Source organism: Myxine glutinosa, chromosome 8 (genome assembly GCF_964187855.1).
Source record: "Myxine glutinosa chromosome 8, kmMyxGlut1.1, whole genome shotgun sequence".
Taxonomy (NCBI): Eukaryota; Metazoa; Chordata; class Myxini; order Myxiniformes; family Myxinidae; genus Myxine; species Myxine glutinosa.
Genome location: NC_136268.1, coordinates 71,421,968 through 71,432,635, shown reverse-complemented (window position 1 = coordinate 71,432,635; position 10,668 = coordinate 71,421,968). Strand labels below are relative to the sequence as shown.

Below are 10,668 nucleotides of genomic sequence, written 5' to 3'. Positions count from 1 at the left end.
GCTTTCGTCTTGCTCACCAAATCTATTCATTCCAAAAAATATATATAATACCATCTCTTACAGTTCCTCCTTTCTACATTCCCTAAACTATCCAGAACTCCATCCCTCCTCCAGTGTCCTCAAACGTATTTTTGACTCGAAGGTCTCAAACTCATTTTGCAAAAAATGTTCGTTTCCCATGAATCGTACACTTTTCAAAATCCAATCTACCCCTCCCCTCCAAATCCTCCCGCATCACCCATCCCTTTCAAATCTCCCCCCTTGCCCCTTCCCTCCCCTCCCTCCTAAACTCCCCCCACACCCCTCCCCTCCGAGACTCTCCCTCGCTCCTCCCCTCCTAGACTCCCCTCTCACCCCTCCTCCTCAAAGCATCCTCCCTGCTTCTTCTTCCTTCCAACTTTCACCTTCATCTCCCCAAACCTTCTGCCTTGCTCTTCCCCCTCCTCAAATAACACCTCACTGTGCCTCACCCAATCTCCATCAAACCTTTTGTCCGCCCCATTCTTCCCTTTCTCCAAGCTATTCTGAAATCTCTGACACACCTTCAACAGCTCTCCCTACCTCTTCCTCCTCTTCCACATCTTACCCTACCCCTCCCTCCCCCTGTTCTGGACCCGATGCTCCCCCTTCCTCTTCATTAACGGTATGGACCTCAAACATCCGGGGCCTTCGCTCAAACTTGACTGACCTCTCCATACAGGTTGCTTCTGACAAACCAGATGTGATCTGCTTAACAGAAACTTTCCTCCTTCATGATGTCTCTGATGCCTTGGTATCTCTCCCAGGTTACTCCCTCCTCCGGTATGATAGACCTGAGCCTCGTCCTGGAGGTGGGGTTGCTATCTTTATAAAAAAAACTCTCTTCCTCACTCGCCCTCCACTGCCCTCTCTCCACCTCACCCCGAGGAATACCTTTGGCTACGGCTTCCCCTTCGCTCCCACCTTTTGTTCATATGTGTGTTGTACCGTCCACCAATCAGCGATGACTCCATCTACATCTCACTGTCTGATAATATGGACCAACTTCTATCTACCCATCCCAACTCTCTCTTCCTCATATGTGGTGATTTCAATTGTCACCATGCCAGTTGGCTGGGTGTGGGTACCTCTCTCACCAGCCATGGCTCTTCAGCAAAGGAATTCTGCGACTCACTGGGACTGACACAATCTGTCAATTTCCCGACCCGGATCTCAGTCAACGGAGCATCTTCTCTTCTGGATTTGGTTATGACAAACTTCCCTGAAAATGTCTGCTGCTCTTCTTCTGCTCCAATCGGCTCATCTGATCATGTGCTTGTCAAAGTGGACATCTCTCTGACCATTCTCAGAGAGCCTCCTCAGCGTCGACGAGTCTGGCATTTCACTCAGGCCAACTGGCACGGTCTTCAAGCAGCCATCAATCATCTGGACTGGTCTCCCATCTCTACCGCCTCTGACATCAACTCATCCTGGGAATTCTTTCAAAGTAAATTGCTCTCTCTCATGCACAGATTTATACCATCTCGTCTTCAGTTGTCATACCCTTCCTCCCGTCCATGGTACACGGAATCTTGTGGTGAGGCTGTTGCCCTGAAACAACTTGCTTTCGTCTCCTGGAAAGCAAATCCAACGGAAGGAAATCTCATTTCCTTTCACAAAGCCCGAAACAAGTGTGTGTCCACCCTCAGGAGAGCCAGGAAACAATATCTCACCATTCTCAAGACCGAACTCTCTTATCTGTCTCCCTCTTCCAAATCCTGGTGGCGTCTGGTCAAATCTGTTTCTGGTGTTTGTTCCCCCTCCATCCCCTCCCTCACCTCAAACGGCTTAACGGCTGACTCCGCACGTGAAAAAGCTGAATGCCTCAACTCTGTGTTTGCCTCTAAATCTTGTGTCCCAAACCCATCCCTCTCTGTACCCACCGTACCCAGTCGTACCCAGCTGCTCCTGGACTCTGTGTCCTTTCCTCCTGACAAGGTGGAAAAGTTTCTGGCAACCCTCGACTCTGATTCTGCAACTGGTCCTGACGGCATCAGCCCACGGGTCCTAAAATCATGTTCTTCTGCACTTTCACTCCCTCTTTCTGTTCTCTTCACCCTCTCTTTTGCTCAAGGTCATCTGCCATCTGCTTGGAAATCAGCCAACATCACCGCTTTGCACAAAAAAGGTGCAAAAACAGATCCCAGCAACTACAGACCAATCAGCCTTCTCCCAATTATCAGCAAAGTCATGGAATCCATCATTGCTTCAGATATTAAATCTTTCCTCTTCTCCAATGGCTTGATCTCTGATCATCAATTTGGTTTCAGACCTGGTCACTCTACTCTGGACATGCTGCTTCTGCTTTCTCAACAATGGATGGAGGTCCTCAACGCCAAACAGGAAATTAGAGCTGTCTCCCTTGACATTTCACGTGCCTTCGATACGGTCTGGCACCCTGCTCTGCTCTCCAAACTCTCCTCCTTTGGTATCCATGGAAATCTCCACGCATGGCTGGCGGACTTCCTCTCTGGTCGTAGTCAACGTGTGGCCCTGAATGGGTTTCTCTCATCTCCTCTTCCTGTTCAGGCTGGAGTTCCCCAAGGTAGTGTTCTGGGCCCTGTGCTTTTTCTGGTCTTCATCAATGATCTCTCTGACTCTCTTGAAAATCCTCTCTATCTCTTTGCTGACGACTCTACTCTCTGTCGCTCCATTCCTCATCCCTCAGATCGGCAGTCTGCAGCCTCCTCACTCTCTGCAGACCTGGACAAAATCACAGACTGGTCAAACAAGTGGAACATGTCTTTCAATCCTGACAAATCTCACACTCTTACAATGTCTCTCCGAAAGGACCGACTGGACAACCCTCCCATCTACTTTCTCAACAATCCTCTCCAAGAAGTTCTGTCGCTCAAGCTTTTGGGTCTCACTATCTGCCATGATCTTTCTTGGGAAAACCACATTTCCAAGCTGGCCTCCAAAGCCAGTCGCCGACTGGGCATCCTCCGTCGTGCGAAGTCCTTCCTTGGCACACCTGAGCTCCTCACCACATACAAGGCTTTCATCCGCAGCTCAATGGAATACTGTTCCCCCCTCTGGGCTGGTGCTCCTGCCTCACACCTTGCTCGGCTTCACGCTGTTGAGGCCAAAGCTTTCAGAATCATTGGAATCTCCTGCGATGTAGTCAACGCCGAGGGCCTTTCACTCACTCACCGCAGGCAGGTTGGTGGTCTTTCTGTCTTCTACCGACTCCTCTCCGGCCTTGCTCCCCCAGCTCTCTCTGTGCTCTGTCCCCCCAATATTCCTTCAGGTCGCACAAGATCTGCCTGCAACCCTCTTCTGGTTAAACTGCCAAAGTCTAGGCTCTCTGCTCACCTTCACTCTTTCATTCCCCTTTTCTCCCGCCTCTGGAACAAACTCCCCCACTCCCTTCAATCCCACTCCTCCCTCCAGGTCTTTAAAACAGCTGTTCACCACCATCTCTTATCTTCCCCCATCGAAAACCTTGATCTTTTCTACCCCCGGTAATTCACCCCAGAGTCCTTGCAGTGTTCATATGTTTTAATCCTCTCCCACCTCCCCCCAAGTCCTCCCGATATCCCTGCTCTCAAATGTTGTGTTTGTGTCCTTCCCCCTCTCTTTTGTGTCCTTCCCCCTCTCTCCCCATCTTGTCTACCGCTCCCCTTGTTTTTTGTGTTTTGTGTGTCGGTTTGTCTTTTTGTGTGATTAATGTTAGCTCTTTCACGAGCCTCGATCTTGTATACAAAAAAAAAAAAAAATTAAATAAAGTGATTCTTCACCATTGAGAGATCAGGCGAAAAGCGTTATATAACATGATATTTTAAAAGGTTATGGACGAGTTATGACTAAACTAGGTGGACGAGTTGGTTCGGTGACAAGAACAAGCAGAATAGATTTTGGTTCAGGTCCAAATCCATATCCGGCCTATCAGTGTGGGACACAAAACATAAACTGTTCAGCCTGGCGGGGGTATGCGCTCTACCTCGTGCCGTTCTTTTGTTTTTTTTGTGGTGATACATCGCCACCATGTGGCTGCACCGTGTACTATGTGGTTATCGTTATACAATTACGACAGGGGGCGATAGGTAGCCACAATTTTAGCACAAAATAAAACGCAAGTGCACTTTAATCTCTAGTTTCATTTTATTTCATAAGCAATTTCTTTATTGATAATTTTGGGAAAACTTCCAAAGTGCCAATGTTTAGAAATAAAATGTCATCAACAAAACGCTGGTTATTAGGCTTCTCTCTTGACGTCTCAGCGCAGGTGTTTTGTACCTTTCAGAGTGGGAATCAATCAATTAATCGTGGAGTAAATTGGTCGCAACTTGGACACTTAGCAACAATCCATGAAGTTTCAAATGATTACACTAAGTTTTGATGAGAAGCTTTGTTTTGGTAGTATTGATGAAAAGTTTTTTTGTAGTATTGATGAAAAGTTTTGTTTGTAGTATTGATGAAAAGTTTTGTTTGTAGTTTTGATTAAAAGTTTTGTTTGTAGTTTTAATGAAAAGTTTTGTTAGTAGTTTTGATTAAAAGTTTTGTGTGTAGTTTTAATGAAAAGTTTTGTTTGTAGTATTGATGAAAAGTTTTGTTTGTAGTATTGATGAAAAGTTTTGTTTGTAGTATTGATGAAAAGTTTTGTTTGTAGTTTTGATGAAAAGTTTTGTTTGTAGTTTTGATGAAAAGTTGTGTTTGTAGTTTTGATGAAAAGTTTTGTTTGTAGTATTGATGAAAAGTTTTGTTTGTAGTTTTGATGAAAAGTTTTGTTTGTAGTTTTGATGAAAAGTTTTGTTTGTAGTTTTGATGAAAAGTTTTATTTGAAGTTTTGAGGAAAAGTTTTGTTTTATAGTTTTTCTTTTTTTTGAATGCATTTAAAAAATGTAAATTGTTTTTTGATCGATCACATATCCATCATGCATTTCCATGCCCTGCTTAAAGGAAGCTAACAGATGCAAGGGAAGTGGAAACGACGCCCAACATATTAAGAGGGCATCACCCAGGAGAGACCAACACAACAACAAAGAGGAAACAATTATGGAACACAAACGTGCAAGCAGGGAGTGCGACACAGGCACGACGGGCCCAATGACCTTTTTAACAAGTCTCGCTTTCCTGCGCAATAAGTAAGAGTAAAATGTAGACAGTGTTTATTTACTTATTGCTCTTTGTATTTTTGATATTTTATCCCTACTTCCAATAATCCTGAATCATCTAATTGAAAGTCGAGGCAATGGGCTTTCCTGGAGGGGCAGCAGAAACGGTAATCCCCCCTCGCCCCCCGACCCTGGTGTGACAGTGGTACGTTCCATATCCAGAGCCACACTCAGATTACGGAGGCAACTTCAAACTGCTGCCGCCCGCGTGCGAGGAGAGAGTTTCTGTGGCTCTCCGAGAGAATCCCGTGACGCATCCCAGATTCGCGTGGCAGACGCCAACCCAGTGTGGAGCCATGAGCTGGTGGAGTGCTGTTGTTGTCACGCTTGTGGGACTCTTCATTGGTCTCACAAAGTCGCAGCAAAGAGGTCGGTTTATTTGTAACATCATTGTTGTCTTTAAATTTAAAAAAGGGTTTCTTCTCCAAGCAAAACATTGTTTCACTACTTTTAATTGTTTGCACTCTGAGCATTTGGTGATTTGAAATTTCATTCTCAACCAGGGTGGCTTCATTAGTTACTTAGCTCTTGCTGCAGGAATGTGCAAAACTCATGAACACATAAAGAGGGCTATATACACAATACAGCACCAACTACTAAGTACTTTTTTCTGAAACATTAGGAAGCACATTGTATATATACCCTCATGCTGTGATTCCAAGATTAATTTTATTCCAAAAACTTTTAAGTGGTTCGATAAAATGTGGTTTGAAGGTCTCGCTCAAACACTTTTTCATCGGAGTCACTTTGATGGTTTTTGTTTTAACTTCACAGATTCGTTTTCTCTTCAATAATCTTTGTAACCAAATTGTATTGAACTTCCAAAGACCTTTACTCACGTTGAAACTTCAATACTTTTTGTCTCGATTGTCTGAATGTTCAAACTGTCTGCACGCATCATGTCATTACAAAGCTTTGCAAAACTCTTTTAATTATTATTTAGTATGTTGAAATTTTTTGTGAAAGTTTTGTTTAAGCTTTTCTATGACATTATTGCAATTTCCTTTTTGTATAAAATTTATCGGCAGGGTTTGTTTAATTCATAGCTCACTTGGTTGCACAGCTTTGTATATTAATTCCCGGTTGTATAGAACTGTGGATTCTGGCTCACTTGTCAATTTTGTGTAAAACTTTGTGAAATCCCATTAATTTCAACGGGAAATTTAAACCCTCTTACACATTTTTAAACATAGTCATTAACAAAGTTAAATGGTCTCATCGCTCATTTTTTAATGTAAAATTTGTTGAATTAACGTTTTTGAATAAACTTTCCTCCCCCTTCCTTTTCCCGTTATTAAAGGAGTTAAATTTACTGTTGTACCTTTCCTAAAAAAAAGGTATATTTAAAGGTAAGATTATTCATAATTTTTGTGCCCCCTTTTGTGTTTTGTAACTTGCATGAATAAAAGAAACATACAATCATATAATTTTAAAGTCTACGGATTTGTGTACATATTATAAACAATTTTAAAAGCATTATTAGTCAATCTTTTGGTATTATCTTTTTACCTCTGCTACCTAAGGTGGACGGAGGGTATGTTTTCACCGGTCTGTTTGTCTGTCTGTCTGTCTGTCTGCCTGTGAGCAGGATAGCTCAAAAATTATGGAGGGAACTGGACGAAATTTGCTGGACAGGTTGGGTGTGTGACGAGGACAAAATTATTAGATTTTGGTGAATATCCGGCTACTATAATTTTTAAAGTGATTCTTCACCATTGAATGATCAGGCCAAAACTATATATGTAGCACAACATCTAAAAAAGTTATGCATGGATTCGCATGAAACTTTGTGGACTAGTTGGGTGTCAGACGAGCTTCTTTCTTAAAGTCTCAGCACAGGTGTTTTGCACCTCTCGGAGTGAGAAGCAATCAATCAATCAATCAATCATGGAATAAATCAGTCGCAACTTGGACACTTAGCAACAATCCATGAGGGAAGAAAGGCTTCCTCTTCCATTGGCCACGTGGTTCAAATTTCAAATGATTACACTAAGTGTTGATGAAAAGTGTGGTGAAGATCCGGATCTGGATCTGGATACCAGAATTTTTTAAGTGATTCGATACTTTTGAAAGATGAGGCGAAAAACTATATATAGCACAATATCTCAAAGAGTTGTGGAGAGGTTATGACAAAACTTGGTGGATGGGTTGGGTATGTCACAAGAGCAAGCTGATTCGGTTTTGGTTAAGGTGCAGATTCGGATACGGTTTATCAGTGGGATACAAAACGTAAACTGTTCAGCCTGGCAGAGTTATACGCTCTACCAAGTGACGTACCAGTTCAAAATGTGCTTACAAAATCTACAAGTCCAAATAATTTCACTGACTTAAAATTCTGTCTTTTTCAGATTAACCTACTTTTTCTATTCTAGTTTTATAAATGTCTGATGGTTTGAATTTCATTGATGAATATTCTGTGTTGGAATTGTCAACAATATCTTGAATAATACAAACCCGTTTTTGATGCAAACCCATTAATACAAACTCAACTCAGAAAATGTTTCGTAATGTTTCTCTCAAAGTATTATTAAAATGTTCAATTACAACAGCCTTTCCTTCATTATAAATACTGCATAATGTAATACTGTTACTCTTAAGGAAATTTACAAATGATCTGTTATAAAACGGTGCCTTCATAAGTCCATAATTTTTCAGGCTTCCATTTGCTTTTCATAAATATTCGCTTGAAAGTATCCACAAGACTGGCACCTGTTTTATTCTCCAAACAACCCACACATATCTGGCAAAATAATAAAACGGTTTTGGTCATTCGCTGTGAAAAACTTAGAAGCACTTCCTCAGAATGAAACATAATTTGAAAAGAAAGGTGATTTGTAAATCTACCAGGTTTGTGATGTCACTTGTGATCTCAGTATTAAGACAATGAGGATGAGCAATTGCTGTTGGATAGAAGTGTGACCGTTGTGAGTGAAATATTAGTGGAAAACAAAGGATAGAGTGAAGCAACTGAAGGAAAGGTGTCAAGAATGAATCATGATTAATATTGTATTTACAAAAAGAAAAGCTTTCTTTCAATACATTTGGTACTGATGACTAATGTTCCCAATTTCAATATGATATATTGTTGTTTGAGTTTCTGGGAGACATTTGTTCCATGGAAGAATATTACCCCAAAAACAAATGTGACGTCCTCTTAGGTCAAAATGACAGGCGACTGGTTTACCGCATTGTCTTTATGTTGGTTCCAACACCGTTGGGATGTTCGTGGAAGTGATCACCATGCTATCGTGCAGTTTTGCCAATATAATGTTCATTACTGAGTGAGCATGGAGTACAATAGATTACATTTGCAGTAGTACAGGTAAAATGATTGGTAGTGTTGATGGTGTAATGTGGTCCTGAAATGGTGTTGTTGGGTCGATAAAACTGCAGGTGTAGCAATGACTGCCTGAGCAAGTGAACATTCCTGGTGGGAGATTGGAAGGCAATGTGCCTTTCACCAGAAAGTTATGTCAAGTTTTTACACTTTTTAATGAAAATATTGGTGGTTGTGAGATAAGCAGTTTCTGTGTCATTTTGTAGATTTTGTAAATTTTTCGACATCGTGCTACATCTACATCAGCCTTTCTACATAAAGGGGTGCCTTACATCTGGCAAATAAAATTTATTTATTTCTTCATGTAGCTGCATTAATCAAATTGGCGCACCTTGATATGAACTTTTCTAAAGCATTCCTTGGTTCCTCATCAGAGCACAAGGGTAGTCCAGCATGCACACAAGATTTTTTTTGAATATCCTTTATTTTCTATTGTTCGACAATTTCTATAAGCTATGGAATGTCCCTTCTTTTCTCTACTTTGCCACATGGCATGTACCCTTATATAAAGGGGCCTTTTCTATGCCCCTGGCATTTTACCCAAGAATACTCAAGGAGTATGGCAATGAGATTATGAGATGTAAATGGCAGTTCCTGTTTAGAAATTAGATAGCTCGCAGTTTGTTTGAGTTTTTGATGATTCATTGTGATGTCTTTGTCCACTTTTGATGTATTTTATTTGAAGAAAAACTTTTATGAGTTCTTCCTATTAACCTTGCAATGTAATTCATATTGGCCATCTCAGCATAATTTTCAAATTATTTTGTTCCTTGTATTTCCTATTACTAGGGCATTGCCCGTACGTGGGTGCCCGTTCCTTGCCAAAAAAAAAAAAAAAACGCTACCCGTACGCTCTACCCCGCCCGTACGCCCGTAAACAAAAAAAACAACGCTCTTCGCTTCCGCCCTTCGCTCTGACTGAATTGGGAGAAATAATAATAATAATAATAATTCATTTATTTTGTATAGCGCTTTTCCAGAAGCCCAAAGGCGCTTTGACAGAGTGGCAAACATAATGCATAACAATACATGAAAACAACAATTGCAAAAAGACAAGAATCAATAGGGAAATATTTAAAGCAAAAGGAGGGAGAAGGAGAAGAGATAGTCAGGGGTTAAATGCTGTGGGTTGAATGTTGAATGCAGTGTTGAACAGGTGGGTCTTTAGTGATGTTTTGAATGTGGTGAGTGAGGAGGAGTCTCTGATGGTGTGAGGTAGTGAGTTCCAGAGGGTGGGAGCAGCGATGGAGAAGGCCCTGTCCCCCCAGGATCTGAATTTGGTCCGGATGGAGGGGGTCAGGAGGTTGGTACCAGCAGAGCGGAGGTTGCGGGTGGGAGTGTGTCTGGAGAGGAGGTCAGCCAGGTAGGATGGGGCCAGGTTATGGAGGGCTTTGTATGTCAAGAGGAGGATTTTGTACTGGATTCTCTGGGGGATGGGGAGCCAGTGAAGCTTGTAAAGGACGGGGGTGATGTGGTCGCGGGTCCGGGAATGGGTGAGTAGACGGGCAGCGGAGTTCTGAATGTATTGGAGTTTATTGGTGATTTTTGAGGGTGAACCATAGAGGAGGCTATTGCAGTAGTCCAGACGGGAGGTGATGAAGGCGTGGATGAGGGTTTCTGCAGCCGTGGAGGAGAGGGATGAGCGGAGACGGGCAATGTTTTTCAGGTGAAAGAAGGCTGACTTTGTGATCTGTTTAGTGTATTTGTCGAAGGAAAGGGTTTGGTCAAAGATGACGCCAAGATTCCGGATGTGAGGGGAGGTGGATACTGGGATACCGTCGATGTTGAGGGCAAAGTTATGGGTGGATTTTGTGAGCGTTTTTGGGCCAATGATGATTATTTCAGATTTATCACAGTTAAGCTTGAGGAAGTTGATTTGAAGCCAGGATTTTATTTCAGTGATGCAGTTTCATACATACATTAAACATTCCAGTTTAAACAGGTTTAAATCTGTTTCTGTTTCTGTTTCTACACAATCTGTTTCTACATTTTGAATCTGCAATATGGAATGGACAGATGACCGATCATGATAAAACTAGAATGGCATTGGGTAGAGCACATACCTCTGCACACTGAACAGTTTATGTTTTGTATCCCACTGATCGGCTGGATCCACAACACAGAAGCCCACAACTTTTTGAGACATCGTGATAAATATCGTTTTTGGCCCGATCTCTCCATTGTGAAGAATTCTTC

At 42.1% G+C, this 10,668-nt stretch overlaps 1 protein-coding gene across 1 annotated transcript in view; it reads left to right on the top strand.

The window, feature by feature from the left end:
* The first annotated feature begins 5,307 nt into the window (after positions 1-5,307).
* LOC137433134 (laminin subunit alpha-2) overlaps positions 5,308-10,668 on the top strand; it is a 469,485-nt gene continuing 464,124 nt past the window's right edge. Inside the window, exon 1 of the mRNA XM_078783389.1 lies at positions 5,308-5,504. Within this exon, the coding sequence (XP_078639515.1) occupies positions 5,432-5,504 (73 nt within the window). The 5' untranslated portion in view covers positions 5,308-5,431. The remainder of the gene's footprint in view (positions 5,505-10,668) is intronic.